Here is a 20,905-nt window from a genome sequence, read left to right as displayed (position 1 = left end):
TTTTTTTTTTTTTTTTTTTACAAATTTACTTCGTTCTAGTTTACTAAACACCTTGTTAGTTCTAGTAACTATAGATTTACAAAGGTCCCAGTTTGTCGTTTGGAAGTATAGGTAATTAAACTCGTAGGAACAATGCTAAATGCAAATGATTTCCTAAATGATTTTCATATTGCTTAAGTTATCTAAGTATGGCTCTACCTGTTGTTTAACAGAAAGAGAAGAGAGACACACAGATGACAGAGAAAGCCATTTTTTGCAAATTAGTCAATCAACTCAGCATAGTCTCTTAGGTAAGAACAGCAGAGAGTATTCCCATTGTACAGATGAGGAAATTATATATCTTTGAGAGAGTTAGGTGGTTTGCCTGACCTTATTATGGCTACTTATAGTGGACCCTGGCTGACACTCAGAACTTATGGCCTCAGATGAGCAATTTTTACTGCATACTTCTGCCTAATACTGTCCCCTCCCAGGACCCTTCTGCTATGCTGAAGAGATTCCTAATGAAGCCCCATGTAGTGGGTAGCCCAGTACCACAGTAAAAAAGTATGGGGAGGAGAGAAATTTTGGGGAGGCTCCTGTCCTGCCTTTCTTGCAAATTGGTCACAACATTTCTGCCTTTTGGGGGAAGCAGAGCTCTGCAAGCTGTGAAAAAGTGTGTTGTGTGAAGAGTACCTAAGTGATCAAGCTGACTGCCCTTTTGATGCATTAATGGCAAGGGACCACATAATATTTCGACCAAATCAGAATATGTTTGAAAGTTAAAAGGGGGCATAAAAATAATGAAATTGCTCATTTAAAGTATTTATGGGATTAAAAAGTATTAGTGGACCTATAAGATAGTTTCTACTCAATCTATTTTCAAAAGATAATTTATATCCTTATAAGTTAACAATTTTGTGTTAATTTGTGGTTTTTAACACATGCTGGTATATATTGATTTGAATCAGTTTCTTTAGCTGTATCTTCTTTTAATACTTCAATACTGATATTTTTGAAGTTATTGATACGATCTTATGCTTAATTTAAAAATTCCCTGGAATTTTCTTAAAAATTGCAATTTAACTGTTTTGTTTAACAGTAGTAATAGTTTTTAAAATACTTTCTCTAAAGAAACTAAAGCATTTAGTAAACTCAGAGTGAACTGCCAAATGGAACATCCCAATTTTAGGTTTTGTTGTTGAAATGTCAAGGCATTTCAGCTGCATATTCTTAGGTGCTATCTTTGTGTTTTTCTGTATGTCCTTCTTTGAAAGATACTTAAGATAAAAGCTACCAAGTAAGTTATCCCATTTATGGGATTTTTCAAATAAGCTACCACATTTAGACATAGTAAAAGTGTATTTCCTCAACTGTATTCCATGATGTTATGAAATTAAATTCAATCAGGTGGAACATTTAAAATTGGAATTATGGTAGCCTCTTCTTTCCATTGTTTTAGTTTCACTTTCTGTGTTTTCAGTTATTTGAAAATTTTCTACATGGAAAGCTCAAAGATAAGCGATCTATAACTTTGTCATTGTTTGCTATTCTGAGACACGTGATGTAATTGTGGACTAACCTGCTTCATCCCACTGAGGATGGCAACTATCCCTTTGTCTGGGGTGTTCAGGCTGCCCACCTGTTAACTGCTTAGCAGCTGTTTCATTTACAGGATCCATTGTAGTATTGCAGCAGTTGTGTCCAACTAATTCTGTAACTTTCGTGATTTCAAAATATTCTAGGGCTCGTAGAACACATCCCTCACAGATAAGGCAGAAACTACTAACAATGCTGTAAGCAAAGTGCCGGGAGTGAAGTGGCTTAGGACAATGAATGTCTGTTTTCACCTATCTGGAAGCTAGAAGTTTGAAATGAAGTTGTCTGCAGGGCTGTGCTCTCTTGTATCTTCTGGTGTGGCCAGTAATCTTTGGCATTTTTTAGTTTGCAGCTGTACAATTCTGACTTTGCCCCTGTATCATGTAGCTGTATTTTTACATGGTATTTCCTCACCATGAAAGAACAGCAGTCCTACTAGAATAAGACCCTTCCCTACAGTAGTATGATGTTAGCTTGCATTTTAATTATATATGCAAAGACCTTATTTTCATTTAATTGCATAATCTCCAGTGATTCAGTGTTCATTCATAGCGTCATAAATAATCAGGAAAATATGCCATCACCTAAGGAATAACTTACAAACCCTGGTAACTGCTCTTAATGTGATGGAGAGCTACAAACTGCCTAACAAAGAATTCTAAATAGCCATCGTAAAGGAGCTCAGTGAGCTATAAGAGATTATGTATAGACAACTTAATGAAACCAGGAAAACAGTACAGAAACAAAAGTAGAAGTCAACAATAAGAAACCATTTAAAAAGAAGAAGAACCAAATTCTGGAGGCACTGACATACTGACTGAAACAAACAGTTCCATATACATCTTACAGCACCCTTGATCAAGTAGAAAAAAGTTGAAAACAGGTTTTTTAACTTACTCAATTTAACAAGAAACAAGAAAGAAAAAAATAGTGGAGAAACCCTATAGGACTTATAGATCACTAGCAAGGAGAGCAATATGCAAATTGTAGGAGTTTTGGAAGGAAAGCCAGGAGAGAGAAGACTCAAAGTTACAAATGAAAGAAGAGGCAATACAACTGATACCACAGAAATATAAAGGACCCTAAGACACTCCATGAACACTTATACACTGGAAAATTGGATAACCTAGAAGAAATGGATAGATTCCTAGAAATGTACAACCTACCAAGATGGAATCATGAAGAAATACAAAATATGAACAGACTAAGAATGAGTAAGGAATTGGACCAGTAATAAAAAAACCTTGCAACAAAGAAAACCCTAGAATTGGATGGCTTTTTTGATGAACACTATCATATCTTGAAGAAGTAATGCCAACCCTTTAAAAACTCTTGAAAAAAAATAGAAGAAGGGGAAACATTTATAATCTCATTCTGTAAGGTACAGAGCACCATAAAAAAGGAAAGTTGTAAGCCAGTGCCTCTGATCAACATAGATGCAGAATACTCAGAAAAGTAGTAGCAGCAAAAGGAACTCAGTAGCACATTAAAATGATTTTATATCATAATCAAGTGGGTGTAACTATTGGATTCAAGTAAGTTCCACTTACACATATCAATAAATGTGACACTCCACATGAACAGAATGAAGAATAAAAATCACAATCATTGGTGAGCTCTGTGTTCTTTAGCAGTGAGTAAGGAAGCTCATAGGGAGGCATGTAAGCATTAGAGATTTTGGGGTTTAGTGAAAACTCCTTTTTATTAGTTTCTGAGTTCAAAAAAATTGGCATTGCCTTTGTCTTTTGTTATTTTTCTTATGCCCTACATCCAATTTCAGTAAATGTCATTGGGTGCCCCTCTCAAAACAGATTTCGAATCAGAGGACTGATTACCTCCACTGCTACAGTCTTGCCCAAGCAAGCCATCATCATCCCTTGCCTGGATTTCCATGTGGACCTTTCAGTTGGCATCTCCTTCTCCCTTTGCTGCCATAAAATCCATAGTTTCACCAGATGCTGTTTTTAAAATGAAAGATTATGTCACTCTTCAGAAACTCCAAATGGCTGCCTGTGTCACAGTAAAGCCAAAGGCCTATAGGGCCTCATCTGATCTGAGGTCTGCTTCTGATTTCCTGCCTTCTCCTGTCTACTTGTTCTTTACAGTGCAGTAATGCTGTCCTTGAATTTACTGTTAAAAATAAAAAAAGAGGGCTGGGGATTTAGCTCAGTGGTTCTGCTGCCTGTCTTGTAAGCGCAACGTCCTGAGTTGGATCCCTGGTACCAACAACAACAACAACAACAAAAAGCAAGCAAGTGGAGAAATACTGTAAGACTTAATAGAACACTGACAAGGGAACCAACATGCAAATGATGGGGATCTTAGAAGGAGCACAGAAGAGAAGAGAGAAAACTCAAGCAGGCCAGCCACATCCTGCCCAGAGGCCTCATTTGCTTTTCACTTTTCCTTGACCTACAATTCTTTTCCCTCTGATACCCACACTGTATATTTCCTATTTTTCTTTATTTTTACTCACATGCAACCTGACTTACCAGAGAAATGATACCTTAATCTATTGCTAGAAAATAATTCTGGCCCTCAGTTATGTCCTTTCTCTTCATTATGCCACATAATGATGATTCAATGTTTACTTTTTAAAGGATATTGCTTATCTCGTCTTCAACACCATCTAGTTTCCATGGAAGTGGATATTTGTTGGGTGTGCTATTATTTCTCTTTCAGTGTGTGGTGCCTCATATATGGAAGACTTTCAATATGGATTAAATGAACAAACAATGAAAAAATTTTGAGGAGTTTTAACCTAGGGGATTGACAATTAAATTTGGAAAAGTCATTCTGGCTTCTGTATTGAAAATGGATTAAAGATGATCAAGGGTGGGTCCAGGAGTTCTCTTGGGTACTTGTGATCTCCAGTGACGGAACATTGGAATTGTTGCTGATGGTGCTTTTTTAGCCTTTCAATAACATGTATGTTGAAAAATCTCATTTATTTGCACACTAGACTCTGAGCCAGAAAATGTGTTTGCTGATTCTTCCAGCACATGGACTGATGCTGACATTTTCCCTTTGGGCCTCACTAGTTCTGGGTAGCTTGCTGTTTACTGTGTTTCCACAGAGCTAGACTTGCTGGGGCTCTGGTGACTGAGGGAGTCCATGGTAATGGCCAATTACAACTGAAAATGCTCAGAGTTTCAGTTCCTAATTTACCCATAGCCACGAGCTAGGCTATATCATGCTATCTATAATTATCAAGCCGATTTAGCACCTCAGTGCTATAGTGCAAAGTAAGACTGCCAGAATCTCAGACCCCAACCTTCAGGGTGCCAGCAAATTGAATCGCTATAGACAGTTTGTCTCTTTGGAAGGCAGGAATCAGTTCATGCCATTACCACCTCTAACATTCTGAATGAAGATCACATCTTTGTATGATCTAGGCTCCAATTAGCCTAGATTGTGTTCAGCCATTGCCAGCTTTATAGTAGTGTATGCAATAGAGAATCAACTAATGGTAGCATTAATAGTAGCTTTGCTACTCATATGCTGTAAAATGCAGAGATCAGGCTTAGAATTTTAAAATATAATTATGTTCTTTACTGTGAGTAAATTCTAGTTTATTAGAGGTATGATAATATAAATGTTTAAATAAAAAAATACAGTAAAAGATACATTGCCATTAAGCCTTCTTAAAATACTTCAAACATTTATGCCATCATTTTTGGCAATTTGTCTTTCACTGTAATAAGTTTTAAAAATATTTATAAATGTATATATAAAGATTTAAAATATATAAATGTATAGTAATATCTTAACTGAATACTGCTGATGCAAATTATAGAAAGTATTTACCTCTTACTATCTCTTAGAAATGAGCTGACCTGGAATTAGTGCCATATCGGCTCTCTCATCTCAGTAATAGAATGTTGATTTAACATTTGAATACCAATCAGTGTAATTCACCACATTAACAGACCAACACCAAAAACTCCTATGTATGATCATTCAATGGGCACAGAAAAATAATTCGATAATATATCAAACTGGGATAGAACTAAATTACAGAACTAAATGTATAACCTGGACCCATAAACCTTCTAGAAGAAAACATTAGAGAAAACTTTTGAGAGCTTGAATTAGGCAAAAATTTCTAATATACAGCATTCAAAGCATGATCCATAGAAGGAAAAAAAAACCCCGATAAATTGGAATATATCAAAATTAAAGTCTTCTTGAGACAGGCAATAAATTAGAAAGGCAAAGCTCAGACTTGTAGAAAATAATTCAAGTTATATATTTGTTAAAAGAGTTGGACCTATGGTTGTATAAAGAACTTTAACCTGTGCGACAATGGGCAAAAGTTTAAGTTGTGCAATTTACTGAAGAAGGGAGATGGAAAATAAGCACACGAAAGAGCTCGACATTATTATTCATTAAGGAAATGCAAATTAAAAGCACATGGTGCTGTTATATATCCACTAGAATACCACTGGCCATACCAAGTGATGGCCAGTACATGCAGCAACTGAAATTCTTACACATTGCTTGCAGCAGTGTAAAATGGTACAACTACTTCAGAAAATTGATGATTTCTTTTAAATAAACACACATACTAGCTAACCTGTGCATTCTAATCCTTGGGATTCCTGGAAGAGAAATGAAGCATTTGTAGATATAGTAACTTGCACATGAATGTGATGGCAACTTTTATTTGCCGTGACTAAAAACTGGACGCAATTCAAATAGCTTTCAACAGTTGAGTAGGTAAAAAAATAGTGGTATATCCATACCATGATGTACTACTCAGCAGTTTTTTTTAAAAGAACCATTGATACATGAAATAATATGAATGAACCTTAAAATAATTATGCTGAGAAATAATAACTGGACAAAATAGAATATGTAGTGTATGATTTCATTTTAATGAAATTCTTGATAGTATAAACTAACATATATTGGCAGAAACTAGATCAGTAGGAGCCTGTGGGTGAAGGGCAAATCTTGTAGGGACAGGTTGCATGGGAATTATAGAGAGGCACCTGGGAACTTTGTGAGATGAAAGATATGTTTATTTTATTAATGTTTTCTGGATATAGACATTTGAAAACTCTTCAAGCCATACATTTTGAGTATATGCAGTTTATTATATGTCAGCTATATTTAATAAATACAATGTATTTATTAATAGTAGGACAGTGGAGCAAGATTGATACGATGAATTTATCCCGATCTTCCATATCCTGAAATCTGTTATTTATTTATTTTTTAATGAAGAGAAGGCAAAGTTAAAATTAGAAGTAGAGTTTAGGGTCTACTTGAAATTGTTTTGTGTAACTTTATTTGCTCAGTTAATTGTCTACAATGAATTATGATTGTTAAGATAACAGCTTTGTATTTAAATACAGAAGTGTTTTCAAACACGGACTTTACAAAAATCATCTATGGAAACTTAGATTTGAGGCTTTATTCCTGGGGGTTCTGAATTACAGGTGTGGTTCTGTGTAAGGTCAGCAAGCTTCCCTTGTGATTTTGATATGTGTAGCCATAGACCACTTTTGGGGATTGCTTGTTAACAGTATATTTCACATCAACATTACATGAACCTGAATAAATGCTGTGAACCACTGGTGCCAAGCTGAAATTGAATAACCTTGTGTATATAAACCTATTAGAGAGCACAGTTTACTTACTTGGAGAGGGCAGCAAGTTTGCATTTGTGTGTTGGCTGATATTCATGGTGCATACTCTTAATAGAAAATAAGTGTGCTGGTGCTAGAAAGAATTAAGATTCTCCTTTTCCTCTTCTGTCTCCCCCCTTCCTCCTTTTTCTCTTCTTCACGGTGGGTGCAGACCTAGATCTGGTGTTTTTTTGTATCATGTGTTGTAGGTCATGCTTTGACCAAGCCTTTCAATAGTGAAAGGGCAGACAGAACAGGGAGAAAGAGCCACTTTCTATTTTATTGCATACCTCTAAAATGTAAGCACACAGAGCAACATAGTTCACTGAAACATAATTCAGCTGAACATTCAGTGCAGTTTGACATCATGGAGAGTAGTAACACCTTCCTGCAATCCATTAATTTGTGCCTTTCTAGAGATGGTTTATGTCATCCATCCAGTACTTATGAATTGCCAAGAGGTGGTGTTCTATATAGAATTTTTCTGTTAGAAATAATACCATAGTGCATCATTTGAGCCATCTGCTTACTGACCTGGTCCCATCATGATCACCGTCATCAGCAAGCATGATAAGACTGACAGCTGTTGTCTGGGGCTGTGACATAAGTAAGAGCTGTGTAGCACAAACCTCTGGGTCCTCTGGGGATATGCTAACCAAGAGTGAAATGGCTGAGCCTAAGACCCTGAGCCTGCATGACTACATATATCCAATATGGAGCACAGCTTTGAGGGGTAGTGCCAGTATTAGCCAGGCTGCGTTGATTTGCTTTAGAAAAAAACAGCAGAGTTTTTATTGCAGCCAATATTATAATGTGGATCTTGAGTATACGGTTTGACAATTGCATTGAATGAAAGTTGTGAATGAATTCATGCTGTAGATCACAGCACACCATTGACTCTCTGGTTTAGGAACAACAGGCATTTGCTACTCACACTTCTTCTGGAGGCTGACTTCAGCAGAATCTGTCTTTGTTGAGGGCCTGTTTATTGATTCTCACATGGCCACCTTCATGCTGTGCACTCACATGGGGAGGATACAGGAGCTCTCTGGAGTCTGATGAGGCTACTGATCATGGAGGCTCCAACCTAATGACCCAAGCACCTACTAAGGCCCCACCTCCTGATTCTGTAACATCAGCAGCCATGATTTCAACGTAGAAACTGGCAGTTGGTCATAAGTATTCTGTCTGTAGAAGATAGATTATAAGGTAGAATTAAAAAGTAGAATTAGAACCTTTCACAAAATTTTTATGAGCCTGAAGAATGAGTATCAAATATAATTGGAAAAAAGCAAATTTTATATTCTTGTGGCTCTTTTGTCCATTTTTGTACCTTAAATTTATGCAGTTGAGTACTATTTATTGTCTTTTGAGTATTATACGTTTGCTTTGCTTTCCATAGACATGAAGCCATTGTCATCTCTGGTACTGAAATGGCCAAACAGATCCAGAAGGAAGTCCAGCAAGGTGTGGAGGCCTGGCTCGCCCTTGGGAATGAGAGGCCTCACCTGAGCATTGTTTTAGTGGGCGACAACCCAGCCAGCCACACATATGTGAGGAATAAGATACGAGCTGCCTCTGCCACAGGTGGGCACTGTTTAGTTGTAGTTGTTCTAAGTGTTTTCTGTTTTTACTTAAAAGTGTGGTAATTATGAATGATAATTATCAGATAAGTGCCATTTGAATAACATATATATTAAAGATTAAGTACCAAAGTTCACATTCATTTCTTACTATTTTCTTTAGATTTTTAAATACTGTATAATCAGTGGGATTTCATATTTTACAGATGTGAAGGACTACTTCACATTTAAAGGGCCCAGGGGCCGGGGATTTAGTTCAGCGGTTTGGTGGCCTGCCTTGCAAGCGCAAGGACCTGAGTTCAATCCCCGGTACAAAAACAAAAACAAAAACAAACAAGCAAACAAACAAAAAAGGGCTTACATTTGTTACATTTGCATTCAACAAAGAGAAAATCTCACTAATTTACTCTGTCCAACTTGGCCTAGTAGTATCTATGGTATTTCTACACTCTTCAAATCTGCTAATGGTATGTTACATTGCTAAAATTAGTGCAAATTTGCTTCTCTGATAGTAGCCAAAGAATGCATGCAAGTTATGAGAAAGCACCTAAACTACTTGAGAAATCTCTTGTGCATGGAGCTTTGTCTTTGTAGGAGGCTTTCATTCCAGTGGACAGGGGAACATTCAACCAGTCACACACTGTGTAATACACCATTCTTGAGAAGCCACATCTTGGTTAGTCCATTGACTTTCTCTGCTTGTTTTTCTTGCAGGTATCTGTAGTGAGCTCATTCTAAAACCTAAGGAAGTTTCTCAGGAAGAACTTTTGGATATAACCGATCAGTTGAACATGGATCCCAAAGTCAGTGGTATATTAGTTCAATTACCACTTCCAGGTACATAAGGCTCTTCTATGTATCTCTTTTGGTTAGGAGAAAGGGCATCTTTCAATATGATATGACAATAAAGGTAATTTGTAAAATATATTCAGGAGGGGACTAGCTGTTATATAGTAATGGGCAATAAGTAAAAATTCCAAATGATTTATGCTTAGTATTGAAAAAGTATGAAATAAAATTTAGGCATTGACCATGTATGCCCTTCTTGCTTTACATAGTGGTGTGTGCTCATTAAAATGATCTTAATTAGTGGGAATGAAAATAATTTTTTGTGACTTTTAAAAATTTTTGTTAAAGATTGGAAATTCTCTCACTGTTGTTTTCAAATGTATAATAAAATAAAAAAGTAAAACAGCATTTATTTAATGTACTATAATTCCAAACAGTAGAAATGTTGAGAACTAAAGTGATTGTTTTGCAGAAACACCAGGTGTAGCTTGAGTAGTGTTTGCCTTCTTAATCACTGTATAACTTATGGCATGGGGGAAGCACCTTTTCAGAGAATTGAATTGTCACATTCTTCTGTAAGTTTGGCTCAGGTTCCAACATTTTATCTTTTGTACTATCAGTGTTGTGAAATAGCACTGAGCGAGAATTCCTTAAGGTGAAGTCTGTACAGGTGGCATATCCTGCAGGACACTGTCAGTCCTTTATTTATGAGGATCAGTTGACCTTCACTGTTTGTCTGGCTGTGTAACTACCTCTCTTCAAAGGCACACTGCCAGTATCCACAGTCCATGATACACCTATTATTGTCATGCAGTGAGAATCTGATTGAAATGACTTATCTTTTTATGTTCATCGGTCTTTTTCAGTGTAGTTCTTCCCTTTGTTTCATGAGCCTCAGGGTGCTTGCTCTCACCATTTTTCAGATCTGCTGCAAACATACATCTCACTTCCAGCATGAGCATGGTTTATGTCTTTGCTATACTTTTATCTTTGTAGGTAATCCCCTCTGTCGGTGACCCACTTTGTAAGATACCGTGAGGATTGATCTGCATGTGAGATGTGGAGACCACACAGGCTGCTGTACATGTTTGAAGTGAATAGTAAAAAAGCAGTGCACAAGCACTAGTGGTCTATGAGAGAGGGCTATGATTGGTAACTAATTGTGACACACATCTCTTGTTCATATGGTGATGTTTGGCCTACAGAGCCAGCAACTCTGATATAATTGCAGTTAATACAGTGTGACAGCTGAAATTTGAACTATGTTGTTAGAGAACTGGTGTTACTCAACTAAATTGTGATTCTGAAATTTGTGCATATTTAAAGTGTGCAGAGTGATGGCTGCTGGTATAGTATAGATTACAGTAGCTTTGAATTCTGTAAGTATTGATCAATAATTGTATGACATACAGAAAGCAAAGCTGTGTGATGCTATTACATGGGATCGTTATATGGTAGTAGTATTTTCCTCTGTCTAGTGATATGATACCTGATATCTGTTATAGATTTGTGCTATTTAAATCATATTAAATTTCACATTTCTAGTCCTTTTCCTGAAATATATTTGCAATTAAAATTATGATCAGATTGGAAGGGACCTTGGAAATTATCAAGGTTTCTCTCAGAAAAATGCTCTAACAGATTATGTTGTAGATTGATCATGTTAAAATTAATGTAGTGATATATCACTTACTTTTAAAACTAGAAAAATAATTTAACACGTGCAACATTCTCATTTTGCATCATAAGAAATCGAGACTTACAGAAGATTAGGAGTTTATTAAAATGACAAATCTCTGTAGGAAGTTTTAGCAGTGCTTAGCAATTCTTTATCTCATGCCAAAAAAAAAAAAAAAACTATTTTTGGTATTATATTTGCCAAGTAGTCGTTTTATAATTTTCAGGTTTTGGAACTTCCCTTTCTGGCATGTTTATAAGATACAAATAGTTTTATAAGCCATATCACAATGAATTTTAATTCTTAAAATTCCGTACTAATACAGTGATCTATGGATTTATTGTAAGCCCCATCAAAATTCCAGTGGTCGTTTTTTTGTTTACAGAAATAGAAAATACAATCCTAAAATTCATCTGGAACCACAAAATACCCCCAAATAGCCAAACCAATCTTAAGGAAAAAGAATGTAGCTGGAGGCATCACATCACCTGATCTCGATGCTATAGTAATCACAGCAGAACAGTACTGGCTCAGATAGAGACATATAGATCAGTGCATCAGAATAGAGCCCTGCAATAAATCCGTACTCAAGATCAGCCAATCTTGATGAAGGTGCCAAGACTACATATAGGGAAAAGGACAATGACATTAGGGAAATCGGATACCCACATGCACGGGAAGGAAATTAGACCTTATCTCACCCATTATACAAACACCAACTCAAATTCTTAAATGTGATCTGAAACTGTAAACTAGTGAGGAAAACTTATAGAGAAACATCCTGACAATAGTCTGGGTCAAAAACACAGATAATAAGAGCAAAAATAGGCAAAAAGGATTGTATTAAACTAAAGCACGTTTACACAGCATAGGAAGCAATCAACAGAATGAAGAGACAACATACAGAAAGTAAAAATATTTGTGAATCATACATCTAATGGATTAATATGCAAAATATATACTATGTAGGGAACTCAATTCAGCAGCAAGAAAACAACCTTATTTTTAAAATGTGCAAAGGGCCTGAATAGATATTTCCCAAAGAAGACATATAAATGATAAACACACACTAATGATTAGGGAAAAGCAAATTTAAACCATAATGTTAATGGTATATGAAAAAATGCTCAACTGCATTAGCATTAGGGGAAATCAAATTAAAACCACAGTGAAGTAGGATGGCTACAACCATGAAAGTGAAAAGTAGATGTTGGCCAGGATGTGGAGGAAAGGGAACCTTTGTGCATTGTTGTTGAGAATGTAAACTTGTACAGCCATTAGTGGAATCAGTGTAAAGGTTCCTCACAAAATTAAGACTAAAACTACCATATGTTCCGGCACTCCCACTCTTAGGTGTATATACAACAGAAACAAAATCAGCTTGTCAAAGAGACAGCTATCTGTCTCGCCATGTTCACTGCAGCATTCTTCACAGTGGCAAAGTTAAATATCCACCAGGAGATGAATGAATGAGGAAAATGCGGTACACACACAGAAGTGAATACTACTTCCCCAAAGGAAGTACATCTTGGCATTGTGACAGCAGGGACAAACATGGGGCATATTATGCTAAGTGAAACAAGTCAGGCATGGGAGATTGGTATGCATGGTTTCACTCATGAACGTCACACTCGTGGAACCAGAGTACAATGGTGTTTACCAGAGCCTGGGAACCAGGGTGTTTGTATATGGAGAGGTTGGCCAGAGAATGCAAAAATTGGGGTACACTTGATAAGTTCTTGATAAGTGGTGACTGTAGTTGATAACACATTATAGACTGCGAAAGTAGATTTTTACATATTCTTACCACAAAAAAGTAAGTGTATGATATGTTGGCTATGTTAATTAGATTAATTTAGCCATTTTATAATCTAAGTATTTCCAAACCATGTTACCAAAAATAATAAATGTCATTTTGTCAATTAAAATTTTTAAGAATTTCCAAAACTATTATATTCAGTTTGTGAGAGATTTCTAAATACATTAGATTTAATTCATCTTATCAAAATCAAATTTTTATCTGTATAAATTTCACCCTTTTATAAGCAAGTCCTCCTTTGGTGACTTTATTATCCATTTGCCAGTAGATGGCACTGGTGATCTGTCTGTACCAGAGACATCTCGAGTCCTATTTGATTTCTGGGTAACAAGCATAGTTAGAGGGACCATAACAAATGTTAGGTGCTCTGAGAAAGGGTAGTTTTCTGTCTAGCTGAAAAGCCAGTAGCATATATACAAAATAACAATGGCTAATGTGTATTACATTAAGAATTAGGCACTTCACATTTATTTACTCATTGAATCCTCAATAGTCTTGTGGAGTTGGAGCTGTTATATGTTTCCCTGATGCAGTATTAAAGACAATCAGTAGCTAACGTCCCCCAAGATTACTGAACTGAATGATTGAGTTGAATCTAGGCCAATGCCCAAAATCGTTAGCACCCTCCTCAGTGGGTCGGTATTAGCTATGCTGAATGTGAATGTTGGAAACACATGTGCTTGCCTTGCAGTAGTCTAAGAGGCGGTATAATGTAGCACAAATTCTGAAGGCAGACTCTGGTATCACATATCCTTGGTTTGGGTCTTGGCTCTCTCATTTACTCACAAGTGATATTGCTCAATTTATTTCTCTGGGTTTTAGGCCCCCTCCTTCTAAAATGAAAAACATAATTCCTATCACACAAGGATTTCTGTAGATTAAATAATAAATACGAAGGAGTATGTGCCCTATAATCATACATCTAGATTTCAAATTATTTCATGATTGGAAATCTGATATTATTTTTCAAAATTCGAGCAAGTAAAAGAAATTCCAAACTAGAATCATAATTCTAATATTGGAAGCCACGTCTGCATGAGTATTAAACAGAGTGTGTAAGTAGTATCCATTTGCAGGGAGGTAGAAGGAAAAAGAGGTAGAATTATGTCCTGTTGAAGGGTGCTAGCTGTGGCACAGGTGGAGCTCTGGTCACGTCAAGAGCTTGTAGCACTGGTGAGGATTGGAAGTGCTGGGATCTGCCTGTGCCTGCCACCCACACTGCTGTTTTGTTGCTCATCCTCATACTGTGGTGGCGTAGGAAAACCCTAGGAAGAGGCATGTGTTCTGTACTGACTGTGTGCATATCCGATCAGCATCAGTAATGGACCATTTGGTCAAGGTGAGAGAAAAGTCATTTGTATTCTTTCTCCTAAGTAGGCATTTTATTTGCTTTTAACTTTTATTGAGTTATGTCTGTTAAACTAGTATTATATTAAAATCCTTTAAATCCTTTATGAAGTCACAAAAAAATAGAACAATGATCTTTTTAAGGACTAGTGATATCCTTTTCAAACTAAAGTAATGAATGGACAATTATAATATCCAGAAGCTTGAAGCCACTAGGATTTTGTTATTAACATTTGATATTGTGTGAGATTTGGTACATGGTGACTTTTGTTTAAGAGGGTAAAGTTAATGAACTGTGTGAAAGCATTCAGATCTAAGCCTGTGAGACAGTAATCACTCATTTAACACTCAGAAGCCTTACTATGAGAATCTTATTTTTTATCTGTGGTTTATTGTTAAGGAAACTGGGTGAACTTGTAGTCATGTGAGTCCACAGAGGCTGTGAGCAGCTGAGCTTTGCCAGGGGATGCAATACTAGCACCTTCCTCCCAGTCAGGGGCCCATGGCAGAGTCCCCACAGTAGGCACCTAGAGTTGCCCCTACCCTCTAAGTGTGCTGCTTCCTGAGAAGTCTCCAGCTCTTTCATTTTTGAAGCAGTTACAATGGAAAGACCCCCAGATCATGGTTTTGTCCTCCTTGCTTCATGGCCTTTGGGTTTGTGACCCCCCGACCCCGCTGCCTCCAGAGGCCCCTCTGTCCATACACCCAGGCTCTGTCGGCTGTTTAAGCCAAGGCATGTCCTTGATAGACAGGGAAAGCAAATAGGCCTCTGAGTTCTGTGCTGGCTGTAGGCTGCAGAAAAGGGGTTCAAGCAGACTGCTAGACTTAATGCCAGCACTTTCAGACCCAGCCACCTCTGAAAGCCACATGTGACCCGCCTGGCTTCCCACTTCAGAGGGTAGGACCCCTGTGTCCTTCCTGGCATAAGTAACATCTTAGAGGGTCTACCTCTAACCTGTACCCACTCTGCAGTTATCTTGTGATTGTCTCCCACCTAGTTATTGTGGCAGGGTAACAATGGAAGCCCTGAAGTAAAGTTGTTCTGTAGTTGTTGTGTGGCTCCCTCTTCAATTAACCTCTTCTCAAGACGGCTTCTGATTAAACCCTTTAAAATATGGCACACACTGCTCTGGATTTCTCCTCCAGCTCTAGCCTGCCACATGGAAAGAGTCACTTTCAAAGTAATATCCATGATATTGTTGCATTTTACAACAGCCATGTACTTTTCTTGGGATAGCACTGCTGACCTGGTCCATTGTTTCTCCCTGGGTCTGCTGGCCCTCTTTGAGCTTACCTGGGTGTGTGGAGAGGGGTATGGCAGGACTCCTTTTCCAGGAGCCGAGCTCAGCTTCCCAGACTTCTTTTTCTGCATTGTACTCCATTTCTCCCACTTCTCTGGACCTTCTCATTTTCCTGTAAGCACCTTCCAATTTCCAGAAATTTACCTTTTTATCTCTCTTCATCAAGTTGCTATTTTCCAGATATTTTGATCACTAGTTTCAGAGAGACCATATTTTGCTGCTGATTGCTGCTGTGCCATTTTGTCCTATTAGTGTATTTTCAGAAACAAAAGAATAGTCAATGCCATATATACTGTTTTGTAACCTGCTGTTTCACTTAGGGGAGTATAGTGTATACCTTTTCATCTCAGCAGATTCATATCAACATTATGATCCCGTAATAACTAAATTTAATTAGTAACTTTTTCCATCCTTTCTACTACCTTTCCTTACACCTCACTACCACCTCTCCCAGTCCTCTATTTTTCCCAAAGAAATTGTAACATACATATACATTGGGATATTATTCAGCCATAAAGAAGAATGAAATTGTGTTACTTTCAGGGAATTGGGCCCCTGCATCCTAGTACATAAAATAAGCAGATGGACCAATATTGAGGTTGTGTCCTAAGACAGAAATTATGATCAGTCCATTTTCTACACTTGAGGTTTAGTCAAGGAAAGTAGACTGAACTTCAAATGGAAGATTTTATTTTAAGTGCTTCTTGACATTATTTATGTGTTCCATAGAAACAAAGTCATCTCCATGTGTCATTTATCCACTTAAGAAATATAGATTCTCAGAGGTAACTTTTTATCTCAGATTTGGGAGCAAGGGGAAGGCCAATGGGAGCTCCTGCAGTGGAGTGTGAGCCACAGAGAGCAGCTCTGAGCAAGCAGTCAAGTTTTAGAAGGTAGTAGTTTCTCAGATAACCTGGGTAAATCATAAGCTCTTAACAGTTTAGTGGTATTGGTTGGTCTGGAAACCATACTAAGAGGTTTTTCTAGTTGTTCAAATCTGTAGAATTTTATCTTTTTTTTCCATCAGTCATAATTTTTTTTTGTTTGCTTTTTGTTACTGGGGATTGAACTCACAACCTTGCGCTTGTGAAACAGGCATCAGTGCCACTGAGCTAAATCCTGGCCCTAGTCATTATAAATTTACAGTATTATCTAACTTCAGATGATTTACTTCAAAAAGCTTCTTGAAATGCAGGGATTTCTTACATAGCAGTAGTTACTGCTTTTTGTTTTGATCTTTTGTTTTTCCCTTACATCCTTTCCGTATACATCCTTGTCTGTTTTCGTTTGTGTTTAGCTTGAAATGCTAAGAAAGAATTTAACAGATTGAAAAAGCCACTTGAATATTGGCTATTTCTCCATAGAAAGTCTTTGAAAAGCATACTTTATGATAGCTTTCTTATCCTTTCTATTCATTTGTTGGGTCAACAGATATTTACTGGAGTCCAGTCTGTATGTGGCTGTGTCAGGCACCAGGGGAAAGTGACAGGAAATAATCTGGGACTGGCTTGCTGTCCTTGAGAAGTATGGATGCCTATTCTGGGCAACAAAGGCAAGACAGGGGCCATCACAATCCCTGACTTTAAATTATACTACAAAGCTACTGTGATAAAAATAGCACTGTACTGGCAAAAACAAAAACAAACTCAAAAAGCAGACCTGAGGATCAGGTTAGATTAGAATGATTCTAGATTAGAATGTACAGAAACAGCTCCAAAGATACTCAGCCACCTTATCTTTGACAAAGGAGCCAAACACCTTCACAGCCTCTTTAATAAATGGTGCTGGAAAAATTGGCTTTCAACATGCTGAAGACTGAATCCAGACCCATATCTTTCACTGCATGCTAACCTAAAATCTAAATGGATCAAAGAGCTAAACATTAAAAGAGAAATACTAACTCTGCTGAAAGAGAGGATAGAACGCTTGACATATGAGTAGGCAGACTTCATGAACAAAACTCAGGCCACACAGGAAATACTACAAAGAATCAACAACTGGGACCTCATCTTATTAATAAGCTTTTGTACAGCAAGAGAAACCAGCAACAGAGAGAAGAGACAACCCACAGCGTGGGAATTTTGTTTTACCAGCTGTTCGGATAAAGGACTATTATCTAGAATATTAAAAGATCTCAAAAAAATCAGGTCCCCTAGCTGGGCATTGTGGTGCATGTCTGTAATCCCAGCACTCAGGAGACTAAGGCAGGAGGATTAGTGTGAGTTTGAGACCAGCCTTGGCTACATAGTGAGTTCCAGATCAGTCTCAACTACATAGTGAGACCCTGTCTCAAACAACAACAGCAACAACAAAAAATCAGATCCCCTAAATTTAGAGACCCAATCCAAACATGGGCATCTGAAATGAAAAGATGCTTCTCAAATGAAGAATGAGAAATGGCAAGTAAATATATAAATAAATGTTTAACATCACTGGTCATTCATAAAATGCAAATTAAAAACAATGCTGAGATTCCACCTCACCCCAGAAAGAATGGCTGCTATCAAGAAATCAACCAATAATAAATGCTAGTGGGGCTGTGGGGGAGAAGGAACCCTTCTCCACTATTGGAATTGTAGACCGGTGCAACCACTGTGGAAATCAGCTTGGAGATTCCTCAAAGAATTAAAACTAGGGGTTCCATTTCACCCAGCCCAAGAGTCAGCCTCTCTGAGGAGCTCCTTGGTGGTTTCTGGGCTGTAGGAGAAGGAGGCTGAGGCAGGGTGGTGAACTAGATCAGTCCTCTGGCCTAGAGAGCATTCCTGGTCTACCTCTAAGCTGCAAGCATTGTCAAATTGGGGGTGGAGTAGTCCCAAGAGGCAGTATCCCTATCAAAATATAGAAACCTATCAAAGCCCTATCAAAATATAGAGGTGCTTATTCCTTTTCTGACCTCTCATCCCTAATGATGAAATAGCCCAAGGATGTTGGACAGGTGCTAGGCACTTGGGTAGTGTTTTCTCTCTTGAAACTTGATCTAGGACCCAGAGAGCATTTATGGGCTTGAGAGCAGTGTACATGACTTCAACAAGTATATCATTTACTTCATTAAGAAACTATAGCTAAAGGGCTGAGGATTTAACTCTGTGGTGCTGCCTGCTGCCTCACAAAAGCAAGGTCCTGAGTTTGATCCTCAGTACCAAAAAAAAAAAAAAAAAAAAAAAAAAAAAAAAAAGAAAAAGAAAGAAAGAAAAAGAAATCATAGCTAAATAATTTGATTAGGCAGGTGTGAGTTCTGTCTTTCAGCTTAGTTACATATCCTAAGACCCCACTAGGTATGTGAAAGACATCCAATAAATATTTGTTGACTGAATAAATGAGTGAATTCCTAAGGGCCTTACACCCACACTGTGAGTGTGAACTTTAATTTAGTAGCATAAATCTTTGCCTGGAATGTTTTATTTTTCAGGCCCTGAAAGGAAAAATAAATGACAAAAGAAGCAATATGAATCTTTTACCTTGGAGGATGTAATAGTGCCAGGCATCTGAAATGTAGATGCAAAGACATCAACAAATCAAGATTTTAGTGAAACCTACCATTGTTTTTTCTTTATATTTTTAAAAGAAGGATTGAACATCTTTCCTTATGCTACCCATTTCTAATTGTTCTCTGTTATCCACTAACTTTCTCTTAGCTGCTTCATCTGTAAGTTAAGGATGATAGTACTCATTTATTCAGTAACTATTTCTTGAGTGTCTCCTATTTTCTTTTTTTTTTTTTTTTTTTTTTTTTTTTTGGTCTTTTGAGACAGGTCTCACTATGTAGTTGAGACTGACCTGGAACTCACTATGTAATCCAGGCTGGTCTTGAACTTACAGTGATCCTCCTGTCTCAGCCTCCTAAGTAAGTACCTCCTATTTTCCAGGCACTATTATTTGGCTGTGGAATATATCACTGAAGTAAACAAGACCAAAATTCTTGCCCTGGTGGACTATCAGGAGAGATTAAAAAAAAAGTAAACATAATAAGTAAGTGACTATATTTTCAAAAGCTGCTGATTAAGGGAAAAAGAAAAAAGTAGACTATGGTAAGAGGGGATAGGACATTAGAAAACAGTTTCTGTTTTTGTCCTCTAACCCAAAAGTTTATTGCAAAAAATTTCAAGGATAAAGAAAAATTTAAAGAGTAATACAATGAACACTCACATGCCATCAACCTATATTCTGTAGTTCTAAAGTTTTTCTTCTGCTTCCTTTGTCATAAAGTGTCTCTCTGTTCCTCCATCTGTTCATCCTACTTTTAGGGCATTTAAAGGTAGGAACACATACTCCTAGAACCTCAGAGGTCATATTGGTAACAAATATAGTCCTTAGGCTTTTCTGTGCAATTGAAATGCATACATCTTAAATATACTATTTCATATTTTTTTGAAAATGAAAGCTCTTATGTAACTTAATGCCCTATCAAAATATAGAACATTTTCATCAATGGAAGTTTCTTCATGTTTCCCAGTCAACCCCTGTCCTTGTCATCCTCACCATGGTAACAAATTATCTTATTTTTTCACATTCATATTATCTATTGGAATATTTTCTTTCTTATTTAAGTATTTAGCTTGTTTAGAACAGTTATGTATATTTTTAATGGTTAAGTTTTATATGTTCTTTTTTTTTCAGCTTTAATTGAGTTTATTGGTACATTTTAGGGATACAGTACAGTTACATTCATTGTTGGGATCTTGTACCTCTACGTGACAAGTCTTGACTCTCATTTTTTCCCCTTACCTCTGCCCTCCACCCCCTCCTGCCTCCCCATCTACAAACACTTTATTTTCATCTTTTCATTCTCTCACATTTTTTTCTTTTCCCTTTTTACTCTTCCCCTACCCATCGCACCTTCCCTACACCTTTAGCTCCTTTCTTCCCATTTCTAAATGTCAGTAATCTTATTAGAATCTTATGCATTGTTGCAGATTATTCACACCAGGGAACAATATGTATCCATTTTCCTATGAATGAATATTTTCTTGTTCTTTATGGCTGAGTAATATTCCATTTTATAGAAAAACCACATCTTCTTTATCCAGTTTTCAACGGATTGGCAAATGGGCTGTTTCCAAGATTTAGCTGTTGCAAACTGTGCCACTATAAACATGGGTGCACATACTTCTCTGTGATATGATTCTTTTAGTTCTCTTGGAAAGATACCCAGCAGAGGGATGGCTGGGTCAAATGGA

At 37.1% G+C, this 20,905-nt stretch overlaps 1 protein-coding gene across 14 annotated transcripts in view; it reads left to right on the top strand.

Annotated features, from left to right (window-relative positions):
- Positions 1 to 20,905, top strand: part of Mthfd2l (methylenetetrahydrofolate dehydrogenase (NADP+ dependent) 2 like) — a 104,830-nt gene that overhangs the window by 5,148 nt on the left and 78,777 nt on the right. For 12 of the 14 annotated variants that reach the window (XR_004515547.1, XR_002025937.2, XR_002025935.2 and 9 more), the window contains 2 exons: positions 8,614 to 8,798; positions 9,509 to 9,631. Coding sequence is in view for 10 of the 14 variants with exons in the window: in XM_033759507.1 (XP_033615398.1) it covers positions 8,614 to 8,798; positions 9,509 to 9,631 (308 nt within the window). In the remaining 4 variants the exon portion in view is untranslated. Of the gene's footprint in view, positions 1 to 272; positions 291 to 7,622; positions 7,819 to 8,613; positions 8,799 to 9,508; positions 9,632 to 20,905 lie in introns of those variants that run through there. The other 2 variants (XM_019210030.2, XM_019210028.2) reach the window with 2 other exon arrangements.

Source organism: Fukomys damarensis, unplaced genomic scaffold (genome assembly GCF_012274545.1).
Source record: "Fukomys damarensis isolate Sample0158 unplaced genomic scaffold, DMR_v1.0_HiC HiC_scaffold_37, whole genome shotgun sequence".
In the NCBI taxonomy this organism is placed as follows: Eukaryota; Metazoa; Chordata; class Mammalia; order Rodentia; family Bathyergidae; genus Fukomys; species Fukomys damarensis.
This window is presented reverse-complemented; position numbering and strand designations above follow the sequence as displayed.